This window comes from Lichenostomus cassidix, chromosome 25, assembly GCF_008360975.1.
Source record: "Lichenostomus cassidix isolate B80296 chromosome 25, HeHo_3.0, whole genome shotgun sequence".
NCBI classification, from domain to species: domain Eukaryota; kingdom Metazoa; phylum Chordata; class Aves; order Passeriformes; family Meliphagidae; genus Lichenostomus; species Lichenostomus cassidix.
The window spans coordinates 3,280,427-3,294,496 of record NC_139505.1 but is presented as its reverse complement, the minus strand read 5'-3'; the positions used below and the strand labels follow the sequence as shown (position 1 = coordinate 3,294,496).

The following is a 14,070-nucleotide window of genomic DNA, read 5'->3' as shown; positions in this document are numbered from 1 at the left end:
GATTTGATCCAGGATTGGCACTGGAGATCGGGATTGGATCCGGGATCAGATCTGGGATTGGCACTGGGAATGGCACTGGAGATCCAGGATCGGATCTGGGATTGTCACCGGAGATCTGGGATTGGAAATGGGATTGGATATGGGATAACTGGCACCGGGATCGCCACCAGGATTGGCACCAGAGATCTAACCAGGATTGGCACTGGAGATCGGGATTGGATCTGGGATCAGATCTGGGATTGGCGCCAGAGATCCAGGATTTGATCCAGGATTTGATCCAGGATTTGATCCAGGACTGGCACTGGAGATCCGGGATCGGCACTGGGATTGGCACCGGAGATCGGGATTTGATCCAGGATTGGCACTGGAGATCGGGATTTGATCCGGGATTGGCACTGGAGATCCAGGATTTGATCCAGGATTTGATCCAGGATTTGATCCAGGACTGGCACTGGAGATCTGGGATCGGCACTGGGATTGGCACTGGAGATCGGGATTTGATCCGGGATTGGCACTGGAGATCGGGATTGGCACTGGAGACTGGGATGGGATCCGGGATCAGATCTGGGATTGGCGCCAGAGATCCAGGATTTGATCCAGGATTTGATCCAGGATTTGATCCAAGATTTGATCCAGGATTTGATCCAGGATTTGATCCAGGACTGGCACTGGAGATCTGGGATCGGCACTGGGATCGGCACCAGAGATCGGGATTGGATCTGGGATCGGCACCAGAGATTGGGATTGGCACAGGAGGTCCAGGATTTGATCCGGGATTGGCACTGGAGATCGGGATTGGATCCGGGATTGGCACTGGAGATTGGGATTGGATCTGGGATTGGCACTGGAGATCCAGGATTGGCACCAGAGATCCAGGATTTCATCCAGGATTGGCACCCGAGATCCGGGATTGGATCCGGGATTTGATCTGGGATTGGATCTGGGATTGGCACTGGAGATCCAGGATTGGCACCAGAGACCCAGGATTTCATCCAGGAGTGGCACCCGAGATCTGGGATTGGATCCGGGATTGGCACCGGAGATCCAGGATTTGATCTGGGATTGGATCTGGGATTGGATCTGGGATTGGATCTGGGATTGGCACCAGAAATCGGGATTGGATCTGGGATCGGATCTGGGATCAGCACCAGAGATCCAGGATTGGCACCAGAGATTGGGATCTGATCCAGGACTGGCACTGGATATCCAGGATCAGATCCAGGATTTCTGGCACCGGAGATCGGGATCAGATCTGGGATCAGATCCAGGACTGGCACCGGAGATCAGGATCTGCTCCAGGATTTCTGGCACCAGAGATTGGGATCGGATCTGGGATCGGATCTGGGACTGGCACCGGAGATGGGATCAGATCCTGGATTTCTGGCCCTGAAGATCGGGATCAGATCCCAGATTTCTGGCCCCGGCCGCGCTTCCCTCCCGTCGCGGCGCTGCAGATCAAATCCAGGATTGGCACTGGGATTGGGATTGGCACTGGAGATCCAGGATTTGATCCAGGATTTGATCCAGGATTTGATCCAGGATAAGATCCAGGATTGGCACCGGATATCCAGAACCAGATCCAGGATTTCTGGCCCCGGAAATGGGATCTGCTCCAGGATTTTTGGCCCCAGAGATGGGATCAGATCCCAGATTTCTGGCCCCGGAGATGGGATCTGATCCCGGATTTCTGGCCCTGGAGATCGGGATCAGATCTGGGATTGGATCTGGGACTGGCACTGGATATCCAGGATCAGATCCCGGATTTCTGGCCCCGGAGATGGGATCAGATCCAGGATTTCTGGCCCTGGAGATCTCGATTGGCACTGGATATCCAGAACCAGATCCAGGATTTCTGGCCCCGGAAATGGGATCAGATCCGGGATTTCTGGCACTGAAGATCAGGATCAGATCCAGGATTTCTGGCACTGGATATCCAGGATAAGATCTGGGATCGGATCTGGGATCACATCTGGGATTGGCACAGGAGATTGGGATCAGATCCAGGATTTGATCCGGGATCTGATCCCGGATTGGCACTGAAGATGGGGACCACATCCAGGATTTCTGTCCCTAGATATCCAGGATCAGATCCCGGATTTCTGGCCCCGGAGATGGGATCAGATCCCGGATTTCTGGCCCCAGAAATGGGATCAGATCCGGGATTTCTGGCACTGAAGATCAGGATCAGATCCAGGATTTCTGGCACTGGATATCCAGGATCAGATCCCGGATTTCTGGCCCCGGAGATCGGGATCAGATCCAGGATTTCCCTCCCATCACGGCGCCGCGGGCCGGCAGGCTCTCCGGTGAGCCGTGAAATCCCAATCTGTGCGGGAATTGTCGGGATATTGATCCAGAGCCTCGCGGCTCCGTGGGAAAACTGAGGAAAAGGTTTGGGATGGATGAGGAAAAGATTTGGGATGGATGAGGAAAAGTTTGGGAAAAGTGAGGAAAATGTTTGGGAAAACTGAGGGAAGGTTTTGGGATGGATGAGGAGAAGTTTTGGGATGAACAAGGAAGAATTTTGGGATGGATGAGGAAAAGGTTTGGGATAACTGAGGAGAAGGTTTGGGATAACCGAGGAAAAGATTTGGGATAACTGAGGAAAATTTTTGGGGTAACCAAGGAAAAGTTTTGGGACAACCTAGGGGAAATTTTGGGATAAACAAGGAAATGTTTTGGGATAATCAAGGAAAAAGTTTGGGAAAAGTGAGGAAAAGGTTTGGGATAACTGAGGAGAAGTTTTGGGAAAACTGTGGAAAAGATTTGGGATAACTGAGGAAAAGGTTTGGGATAACTGAGGAAAAGTTTTGGGATGGACAAAGAAGAACTTTGGGATGGATGAGGAAAAGGTTTGGGATAACTGTGGAAAAGATTTGGGAAAACTGAGGAAAAATTTTGGGAAAACTGAGGGAAAGATTTGGGATGGATGAGGAAAAGGTTTGGGTTAACAGAGGAAATTTTTTGGGATAACTGAGGAAAAGTTTTGGGAAAACTGAGGAAAAGATTTGGGATGGACGAGGAAAAAATTTGGAATAACCAAGGAAAAGTTTTGGGATGGCCAAGGAGGAATTTTGGGATAAAAAAAAGAATTTTGGGACGAACAGAAAAGAATTTTGGGATGGAAAAAAAAGAATTTTGGGATGGAAAAAAAGAATTTTGGGATGGAAAAAAAAGAATTTTGGGATGGAAAAAAAGAATTTTGGGATGGAAAAAAAAGAATTTCGGGATAAAAAAAAAGAATTTTGGGGTGAAAAAAAAGAATTTTGGGATGAACTGGTGTTTACTGGTATTTACTGGTGTTTACTGGTTTTTACTGGTGTTTACTGGTGTTTACTGGTATTTACTGGTGCTCACTGGTCACTCCCAGCCCACCATCCCCACCACTAATCCCAGCAGCTCCACCTCACCCCTCAGACACCATCTGGACCTGAAAAATCCCAGGATTTTCGGGATTAACCCCAAAAAATCCCCCGGAAGGAATTTGGGGTCCCTCGGGTGGGGTGGAGGCGAAAAAAGGGGAAAAATTTGGGAATTTTGACCCAAAAATTGGGACAAAACCTCTGGGAGAAGAATCTTCCTCCAGCTCCATTCCAGGGTTGCTCCAACCATTCCCATTTTTTCCCAGTTTTTCCCAATTTTTCCCAGTTTTTCCCAATTTTTCCCAGTTTTTCCCCATTTTTTCTCAGTTTTTCCCCAATTTTCCCCAGTTTTTCCCCAGTTTTTCCCATTTTTTCTCATTTTTCCCCAGTTTTTCCCCAGTTTTTCTCATTTTCCCCCCATTTTTCCTATTTTTTTCCCAGTTTTTCCCTGGTTTTTCCCTGGTTTTTCCCAATTTTTCCATTTTTCCCTGGTTTTCCCAATTTTTCCCAGTTTTCCCCCATTTTTTCCCCCAGTTTTTCCCTGGTTTTTCCCAATTTTTCCCAGTTTTTCCCATTTTTCCCCAGTTGTCCCCAGTTTTCCCCAGTTTTTACCATTTTCCCCCATTTTTTCCCCATTTTCCCCCAGTTTTTCCCCAGTTTTCCCGTTTTTCCCAATTTTTCCCAATTTTTCCCAGTTTTTCCCAATTTTTCTCCAGTTTTTCCCATTTTTCCCCCTTTTCCCCCAGTTTTTCCCAGTTTTCCCAATTTTTCTCCAGTTTTTCCCAGTTTTTCCCCAATTTTTCCCATTTTTCCCAATTTCCCCCTTTTTCCCCGTTTCCCCATTTTCCCCCTTTTCCCATCCCAACCCATTTCCGATTATTTCTCCCCCAAAGGAATTTGGGATTATCCAAATCCGGGAGGAACTCAATTTTTTGGTCTCCTGCTGCCACCTCCCGGCCCGGAGTTACAAAATTACCAGGATTTATAAAAATTGCCTGGATTTAAAAAATTCCTTGGATTTAAAAAAATTCTCTGGATTTACAAAAATTCCCTGGATTTACAAAAATTCCACGGATTTAAAAAAATTCCCTGGAGTTACAAAAATTCCCTGGATTTTCCAAAATTCCCTGGATTTTCCAAAATTCCCTGGATTTACAAAAATTCCCTGGATTTTCAAAATTCCCTGGATTTTACAAAAATTCCCTGGATTTTCAAAATACCCTGGATTTTACAAAAATTCCCTGGATTTCAATTCCCTGGATTTTACAAAAATTCCCTGGATTTTCAAAATACCCTGGATTTAAAATAATTCCCTGTGTTTACAAAAATTCCCTGGATTTATGAAAATTCCCATGATTTAAAAAATTCCACGGAGTTACAAAAATTCCCTGGAGTTACGAAAATTCCCTGGATTTTACAAAAATTCCCTGGATTTAAATTCCCTGGAGTTACAAAAATTCCCTGGAGTTACGAAAATTCCCTGCATTTATTAAAATTCCCTGGATTAAAAAAAATTCCCTAGATTTTCCAAAATTTCCTGGATTTAAAAAAATCCTCTGGAATTACAAAAATTCCCTGGAGTTACCAAAATTCCCTGGATTTTCCAAAATTCCGCCCTTTCTTTCCCCTTCTTCTCCCCTTTTCCCCCTTCATTTCCACCTTTTTCTCCCACTTTTTCTCCTCTTTTTCTTCCCTTTTTCTTCCCTTTTCCCCCCTTTTTCCTCCCTTTTTCCTCCCCTTCTTTTTCCCCTTTTTCCCCCTTTTTCTTCCCTTTTTCTCCCAGTTTTTCTTTACTTTTTCTTAATTTTTCCTTCTTTTTCTCTTCCTTTTCTCTTCCTTTTTTCTCCACTTTTTTCTCCACTTTTTTCTCCACTTTTTTCTCCACTTTTTTCTCCACTTTTTTCTCCACTTTTTTCTCCACTTTTTTCTCCACTTTTTTCTCCACTTTTTTCTCCACTTTTTTCTCCACTTTTTCTTCCCTTTTTCCCTTTTTTTCCCCTTTCTCCCTCCCTTTCTTTCCCCTTCTTTTTTCCTCTTCTTCTTTCACCTCCTTTTTCCCCCTTTCCCTTTTTTTCCCCTTTTACCCTCCTTCCCCCCATTTTTCCCCCTTTATTTCCCCCTTTCTTTTCCCCTTTTTTCCCCTTTTTCCCTTTTTCCCTTTTTTCCCCTTTTTCCCCTTTTTCCCTTTTCCATTTTTCCCATTTTCCCCCTTTTTTGCTTTTCCCCCTTTTACCTCTTTTTTCCCTTTTCTTCCTTTTTTCCCATTTTCCTTTTCCCCTTTTTTCCCCTTTTCCCCTTCCCTTTCCCCTTTCTATTTCCCTTTCCATTTTTCCCCTTTTCCCCCTTTTCCTTTTTTCCATTTTTTCCCTTTTTCCCCATTTTTCCCCTTTTTTCTATTTTTCCTTTTCTTCCCCTTTTCCTTCTTTCCCTTTTTCCTTTTTTCCCCATTTTCCCCCTTTTTTCCCTTTTTCCCCATTTTCCCCCTTCTTCCCCCTTTTCCCCCTTTTCCCCTTTTTCCCCTTTTCCCCCTTTTCCCTTCTTCCTTTTCCCCCTTTTCTCCTTTTCCCCTTTCCTTTTTTCCTTTTATTTCCCCTTTTTCCTCTTTTTCCCTTTCCCCCTTTCCTTTTCCCCTTTTTCCCCTTTTTTTCCATTTTCCCTTTTTTCCCTTTTTTCCTTTTTCTCTTTTCTCCCTTTTCCCCCTTTTTCCCTTTTCCCCTATTTCCCCCATTTCCCCCCCCTTTTCCCTCTTTATTTCCCCTTTTTCCCCATTTTCCTTTCCCCCTTTTCCCTTTATTTTCCTTTTTTTCCCCTTTTTCCATTTTTCCTTTTTCCCTTTTTCCCCATTTTTCCCCTTTTCCCCTTTTTTCCCTTTTTTCCCTTTCCCCCCTTTTTTCCTTTTATTTTCCTTTTCCCTTTTTTCCCTTTTTTCCCTTTTTTCCTCTCTTTTCCTTTTTTTTTCCTTTTTCCCCCTTTTTCCCCCTTTTTTCCCTTTTTTTCTTTTTCTCCCCTTTTTCCCATTTTTCCCCTTTTTTTCCTTCATTTTTTCCCTTTTTCCCCTTTTTTCCCTTTTTCCCCTTTTTCCCTTTTTTCCCTTTTTTCCCTTTTTCCCCTTTTTTTCCCTTTTATTTTCCTCTTTCTTTTCCCTTTTTCCCCCTTTTCCCCCCATTTTCCCCTCTTCCCCATTTTCCCCTTTTTTTCCCTTTTTTCCCCCTTTTTTCCCCTTTTTTCCCCTTTTTCCCCATTTTTTCCCTTTTTTCCTTTTTTCCCCTTTTTTCCCCTTTTTTCCTTTTTTCCCTTTTTTCCCCTTTTTTCCCCTTTTTTTTCCCCTTTTTCCCGGTTTTTTCCCCCATTTTTTCTCCTTTTCCCCTTTTTCCCCCTTTCCCCTTTTTCCCCCCTTATTTCCCCCTTTTTTTCCCCTTTTTCCCCTTTTTTCCATTTTTCTTCCCTTTTCCCCCCTTTTCCCCCCTTTTCCCCCTTTTCCCCCCTTTATTTCCCCTTTTTTTCCCCATTTCCTCCCCTTTCCCCTTTTTCCCCTATTTTTCCTTTTCCCCCTTTCCCTTTCCCCTTTCTTTCCCCCTTTTCCCATTTTTCCCCATTTCCCCCATTTTCCCCATTTTCCCCCTTTTCCCCCTTTTCCCCCATTTTCCCCATTTCCCCCCTTTCTTTCCCCTTTTTTCCCCCTTTCCCCACCCCCACCAGGCGACATCCCCCCGTGTCGCGACACAAGCGGGTCAGCGCCCAGCGGGGGGTCGCGCTGTCCCTTTGTCCCCAAGCCCCCTCCCCCCGTGGGAAGCGGCCGCAGCCGTTTGTCCCCAAGGAGGGGACAGCTGGCCCGGGGACAGGCGACAAAGGGGCGCCTGGCGGGAAGGAATTCGGGACGGGATGGGAAAAGTTTTGGGGGTTTTTTCCCCTACAAAGGGGTTGGGGGAATTCGGAGATCTGTAGGAGTTTCGGGGGTTGGTTGGGATGGGAGAAGGTTTGGGAATATTTGGGGATATTTGGGAATATTTGGGAATATTTGGGAATATCGGGAATTAGGGCCGGAGTGATGAAATGGGAGAATATCCAGGAATTTCTTGGAAAATTTGGGGGAAAATCCAGGAATTCAGGGTTTTCAGGAATTTGGTGGCTCAGGATTAGGTCAGGTAAAAATTCCAGAATCCCTGAAATTGGGGAAGAATTTTGGGAATATTGGGAATTATGGCCGGAGTGGGGAATGGAGGAATTTCCAGGAATTTCTTGGGAAATTTGGGGGAAAATCCAGAAATTCAGGCTAAAAATTTTCGGCTGAAAATTCCAGAATCCCTGAAATTGGGGAAGAGTTTGGGAATTGGGAAAGAGTTTGGGAATATCGGGAATTAGGGCGGGAGTGGAGAAATAAAGGAATTTCCAGGAATTTCCAGGAATTTCTTGGGAAATTTGGGGGAAAATCCAGGAATTCAGGGTTTTCAGGAATTTGGTGGCTCAGGATTAGGTCAGGTAAAAATTCCAGAATCCCCGAAATTGGGGAAGAGTTTGGGAATATCGGGAATTATGGCCGGAGTGGGGAATGGAGGAATATCCAGGAATTTCTTGGGAAATTTGGGGGAAAAACCAGGAATTTGGGGTTTTCAGGAATTTGGTGGCTCAGGATTAGTTTGGCCAAGAATTCCAGAATCCCTGAAATTGGGAAAGAGTTTGGGAATTGGGAGAGAATTTGGGAATATCAGGAATTATGGACGGAGTGGAGAAATAAAGGAATTTCCAGGGATTTCTTGGGAAATTTGGGGGAAAAGACAGGAATTGCGGCTAAAAATTTTCGGCTGAAAATTCCAGAATCCCTGAAATTGGGGAAGAGTTTGGGAATATTGGGAATTATGGCCAGAGTGGAGAATGGAGGAATTTCCAGGAATTTCTTGGAAAATTTTGGGGAAAAGACAGGAATTGCGGCTAAAAATTTTCGGCTAAAAATTCCAGAATCCCTGAAATTGGGGAAGATTTTGGGAATATCAGGAATTATTCCTAGAGTGATGAAATGGAAGAATATCCAGGAATTTCTTGGGAAATTTGGGGGAAAAGTCAGGAATTCAGGGTTTTCAGGAATTTGGTGGCTCAGGGTTAGTTCGGCTAAAAATTCCAGAATTCCTGAAATTGGGAAAGAGTTTGGGAATATTGGGAATTATGGCTGGTGTGGAGAAATAAAGGAATTTTCAGGCATTTATTGGGAAATTTGGGAGGAAAAGACAGGAATTCAGGCTAAAAATTTTCGGCTGAAAATTCCAGAATCCCTGAAATTGGGATTTTGATTTTTGGGATATTGAGGATTTTGGGGATTTTTTTTGATTTTGGGGATTTTGGGGATTTTTTAAAAATTTCTTTTATTTTTGGGAATTTTGGGATTTTTGGATTTTTTTTTTTTTTGGGCTTTTTGGGATTTTTTTGCTTTTTGGGCTTTTTGGGCTTTTTGGGATTTTGGGGATTTTGGGGATTTTTTTGATTTTTGGGATTTTAAAATTTTTTTGGTTTTTTATTTTTGGGTTTTTTGGGATTTTTTTATTTTGGGGATTTTTTTTGATTTTTGGGCTTTTTGGGCTTTTGTGGATTTTTTTGCTTTTTGGGATTTTTTTTATTTTGGGGATTTTTTTGATTTTTGGGATTTTAAAATTTTTTTTGGTTTTTTATTTTTGGGTTCTTTGGGATTTTTTTATTTTGGGGATATTTTTTTTGATTTTTGGGCTTTCTGGGCTTTTGGGGATTTTTTTTGCTTTTTGGGATTTTTTTATTTTCGGGATTTTCGGGATTTTGGTTGGATCAACCCCTGGAATTGTCCATCCGAGCTTCTCGTTGGGCTCTGCAGTGGAAAAAGAGGAAAATCGAGGAAATCGCCGCGGCTTCGGCCAAAGCCACAACTGTCACCCTGAGCAGGCTGCCGGCAGGAGGGGCTGGAAAACGGGAAAATCCATGGATTAGATCCCAAAAAAAACCTGGTTCTTCTCGGGGATTAACCCATCCCAATCCCAGTGTTCCTGTGGTTGTTTTGGGAGAAGGATTAGCTCATCCCAAATCCCAAACCCCAAATCCCAAACCCCAAATCCCAAACCCCAAATCCCAAACCCCAAATCCCAATGTTCCCGTGGTTGTTTTGGGAGAAGGATCAGCTCATCCCAAACCCCAAATCCCAAATCCCAATGTTCCTGTGGTTGTTTTGGGAGAAGGATCAGCTCATCCCAAATCCCAAACCCCAAGTCCCAAATCCCAAATCCCAACGATCCTGTGGCTGTTTTGGGAGAAGGATCAGCTCAACCCAAACCCCAAATCCCAAATTCCAAACCCCAAATCCCAAATCCCAAATCCCAAATCCCAAATCCCAATGTTCCTGTGGCTTTTTTGGGAGAAGGATTAGCTCATCCCAAACCCCAAACCCCAAACCCCAAATCCCAAATCCCAAATCCCAAATCCCAAACCCCAAACCCCAAATCCCAAATCATGTTCCTGTGGCTGTTTTGGGAGAAGGATTAGCTCATCCCAAACCCCAAACCCCAAATCCCAAATCCCAAATCCTAAATCCCAAATCCCGACATTCCCATGTCTCTCCTGCCATCAGGATCACCTTATCCCAAACCCCAAACCCCAAATCCCGACCTTTCCATGTCTCTCCTGGCATTGAGATCAACCCATCCCAAATCCCAAATTCCAAATCCCAAATCCCAAATCCCAATCTTCCTGTGTCCCTCCTGCCATCAGGATCAGCTCATCCCAAATCCCAAACACCAAATCCCAAATCCCAAACCCCAGATCCCAAACCCCAACATTTCCATGTGTCTCCTGGAATCAGGATCAACCCATCACAAATCCCAAATCTCAAATCCCAAACCCCCAATCCCAAACCCCAACCTTCCCATGTCTCTCCTGCCATCAGGATCACCCCAAACCCCAAACCCCAAACCCCAAATCTCACCTTCCACTGCGCAGAGTCCCTCCGGGGAGGTGACAATGACATTCCTGGAGCTCACGGCGTTCCGCGCTGTGCACGTCAGTGGTGTGGATGATTTCTCCACCCTCACCCTGGGTCCCTCAGCCCACGGCTGGTTCCCCAAATTCCAGGTGTAGGTGACATTCCCGACCCCAATGCCGGCAGAGGAGCAGAGCAGGGAGAAGCTGCAGCTCCCAGCAGAGCAGTTCTGCGACTCGCAGGTCACCGTGGGCTCTGCCAGCTCTCCTGGGGAGCCAGAAAGAGTCAGAAAAGTCTGGTTTTGGGGTAAAAAACCCCACAAAACCCACACTAAAAGGTACCTACTGTACACCTGGAGGGTGAAGGTGGATTTTGTCTCGCTCATCGACACGGAGTAGTCCCCAGCGTCCTCCACGCTCAGCTGGGAGATGGTGAGGGCATTGCCATAGCCGGGGATGGAGAAACGCCTCGCGTATTTTTCGTCTGAAAACAAGGCTCGAGGAGGATGTCCAAAGAGCACGGTCACGATGGGATCGTTCCTGAAGCTCCAAAATGCTGCTCTTCCACAGGGGTTTTGGATCAGGAAGGTGACAGAGCCACCCACGGCCCCGATGACTTCTTCGGCATCACCTTTGGACGCTGGGGAGAGAAAGTGAAACGAGGCTGGGGTGAAGGTGGGATGAAGTTGAGATGAAGGTGGGATGAAGGTTGAATGAAGGTGGGATGAAGGTTGAATGAAGGTGGAATGAAGGATGGGATGAGGTTGGGATGAAGGATTGGATGAGGTTGGGATGAGGATGGGATGAAGTTGGAATGAAGTTGGGATGAGGTTGGAATGAAGGTGGGATGAAGTTGGAATGAAGATGGATGAAGTTGGAATGAAGGTTGAATGAAAGTTGACTGAAGCTGGGATGAGAGTTGGAATGAAGCTGGAATGAGATTGGGATGAAGTTGGGATGAAGTTGGGATGAAGTTGGGATGAAGTTGGGATGAAGTTGGGATGAAGTTGGGATGAAGTTGGGATGAAGTTGGGATGAAGATGGGATGAAGGTGGAACGAAGATGGGATGAAGCTGAAATGAAGCTCCCCTGGGGACACAGAGGGATGTCAGAAAAATCCTTTTTACCATAAAACACCCCCAAAAACCACTCCAAAAGATACCTACTGAACACCTTGAGGATGAAGGTGGATACTGCCCGATTGATCAATACAGAGTAGATCCCAGCGTCCTCCATGCTCAGCTGGGACAGGGTGAGCGCCATCCCATCCTCGGAGATGGAGACTCGACTCTCGTATTTCTTCTCATAAAACAAGGGTACAGGAGGATCCTCGAATTTCACAGTCAAGATGGGATTACTCCCAAAGCTCCAGATCGCCACATTTCCGATCGGGTTTTGGATCCGGAAGGTGACAGAGCCACCCACGGCCCCGGTCACCTCTGTGGGGTCTTCGTCGGACACTGGGGAGAGAAGGTGGGGAGAGAAGGTGGGATGAAGTTGGGATGAGGTTGAGATGAGGTTGGAATGAAGGTGGAATGAAGGTGGAATTAAGGTGGGATGAAGTTGGAATGAAGTTGGGATGAAGGTGGAATGAAGGTGGAATGAGGTTGGGATGAAGTTGGGATGAAGTTGGAATGAAGTTGAGTTGAAGTTGGAATGAGAGTTGGAATGAAGGTGGAATGAAGCTAGAAGGAAGGTGGGATGAAGTTGGAATGAAGGTGGAATGAAGATGGGATGAAACTGGAATGAAGCTCCCCTGGGGACAAGGAAGGATGTCAGAAAAACCGTTTTTAGTGTAAAAAACCCCCCAAAACATCTCTAAAAGCACCTACCGAACACCTTGAGGATGAAGATGGATGTTGTCCGATTGGTGGTGACAGAGTAGATCCCAGCATCCTCCATGCTCAGCTGGGACAGGGTGAGCACCATCCCATCCTCAGAGATGGAGACTCGACTCTCATATTTCTTCTCATGGAACATCATTAGAGGAGGATCTCCAAACTTGACAATCAGGATGGGGACTTTCCCAAAACTCCATAACGCTGGATATCCGTCTGGGTTTTGGATCCGGAAGGTGACAGAGCCACCCACGGCCCCGACCAGCTCTGTGGGGTCTTCGGCGCTCGCTGGGGAGAGAAGGTGGGGAGAGAAGGTGGGATGAGGGTGGGATTAGGGTAGAATGAAGTTGGGATGAAGTTGGGATGTAGTTGAAATGAAGGTGGAATTAAGGTGGGATGAGAGTTGGGATGAGGTTGACATGAGGTTGGAATGAAGGTGGAATGAAGTTGGAATTAAGGTGGGATGAAATTGGGATGAAGTTGGAATGAAGGTGGAATGAAGTTGGAATTAAGTTGGAATGAAGGTGGAATGAAGTTGGGATGAAGTTGGAATGAGAATTGGGATGGAGTTGGGATGGAGTTGGGATGGAGTTGGGATGAAGTTGGAATGAAGTTGGAGTGAAGATGGGATGAGGTTGGGATGAAGTTGGAATGAGAGTTGGAATGAAGTTGGAATTAAGGTGGGATGAAATTGGGATGAGGTTGGAATGAAGGTGGAATGAAGATGGGATGAAACTGGAATGAAGCTCCCTTGGGGACACAGAGGGATGTCAGAAAAATCCTTTTTAGCATAACAAAACCCCAAAACAACTCTAAAAGCACCTACTGAACACCTTGAGGATGAAGATGGATGTTGTCCGATTGGTGGTGACAGAGTAGATCCCAGTGTCCTCCACGCTCAGCTGGGACAGGGTGAGCACCATCCCATCCTCGGAGATGGAGACTCGACTCTCATATTTCTTCTCATGAAACATCATTAGAGGAGGATCTCCAAACTGGACAATTGCAATGGGGACTTTCCCAAAACTCCATAATGCTGGATTTCCATCTGGGTTTTGGATCCGGATCTGGAAGGTGACAGAGCCACCCACGGCCCCGACCAGCTCGGTGGTGTCTTTGGCACTCACTGTGGAGAGAAGGTGGGATGAGGGTGGGATGAAGGTGGGATTGGGGTAGGATGAAGTTGGGATGAAATTGGGATGAAGGTTGAATGAAGTTGGGATGAAGTTGGGATGAAGGTGGATAAAGTTGGGATGAAGTTGGGATGAAGGTGGATAAAGTTGGAATGAAGTTGGGGTGAAGTTGGGATGAAGGTGGATGAAGTTGGGATGAAGTTGGGATGAAGTTGGGATGAGAGTTGGGATGAAGGAAGTTGGAATGAAGTTGGGATGAAGGTGGAATGAAGATGGGATGAAGACGGGATGAGGTTGGAATGAGAGTTGGGATGAAATTGGGATGAAGTTGGAATGAAGTTGGAATGAAGTTGGAATGAGGTTGGAATGAGAGTTGGGATGATGTTGGGATGAAGGTGGAATGAAGTTGGGTTGAAGTTGGAATGGAGTTGGAATGAGAGTTGAGATGATGTTGGGATGAAGTTGGGATGAGAGTTGGGATGAAGTTGGAATAAAGTTGGAATGAAGTTGAGTTGAAGTTGGAATGAGAGTTGGAATGAAGGTGGAATGAAGGTGGAACGAAGTTGGAATTAAGATGGGATGAAGCTGAAATGAAGCTCCCCTGGGGACACAGAGAGATGTCAGAAAAATCCTTTTTCCCATAAAACAACCCCAAAACCCACTCCAAAAGATACCTACTGAACACCTTGAGGATGAAGGTGGATACTGCCCGGTTGATCAACACAGAGTAGATCCCAGCGTCCTCCATGCTCAGCTGGGACAGGGTGAGTGCCATCCCATCCTCGGAGATGGAGACACGCCTCTTGT

General features: G+C 45.8%; 1 protein-coding gene across 1 annotated transcript; it reads right to left on the bottom strand.

Annotated features, from left to right (window-relative positions):
• Positions 1 to 9,080: 9,080 nt before the first annotated feature.
• Positions 9,081 to 13,249, bottom strand: LOC146427360 (SLAM family member 7-like). The gene is made up of 4 exons (XM_085082232.1): positions 12,957 to 13,249; positions 10,639 to 10,932; positions 10,300 to 10,560; positions 9,081 to 9,283 (listed from the first exon to the last, which is right to left on the bottom strand). Exons 1-4 carry the CDS (start codon positions 13,105 to 13,107, stop codon positions 9,153 to 9,155), a joined length of 837 nt encoding a protein of 278 aa, XP_084938358.1. The 5' UTR covers positions 13,108 to 13,249; the 3' UTR covers positions 9,081 to 9,152.
• Positions 13,250 to 14,070: the final 821 nt, after the last annotated feature.

What these genes read in the sequence shown, in the direction of transcription:
- LOC146427360 (XM_085082232.1), bottom strand. Translation starts at nt 13,107, where the DNA reads ATGATGTTTCATGAGAAGAAATATGAGAGTCGAGTCTCCATCTCCGAG. An exon ending in CTTCATCCTCAAGGTGTTCA is followed by an intron (nt 10,933 to 12,956) that starts GTAGGTGCTTTT and finishes TTCTCTCCCCAG; the next exon opens with CGTCCAAAGGTGATGCCGAA. An exon ending in GGGACTCTGCGCAGTGGAAG is followed by an intron (nt 9,284 to 10,299) that starts GTGAGATTTGGG and finishes CCCGTTTTCCAG; the next exon opens with CCCCTCCTGCCGGCAGCCTG.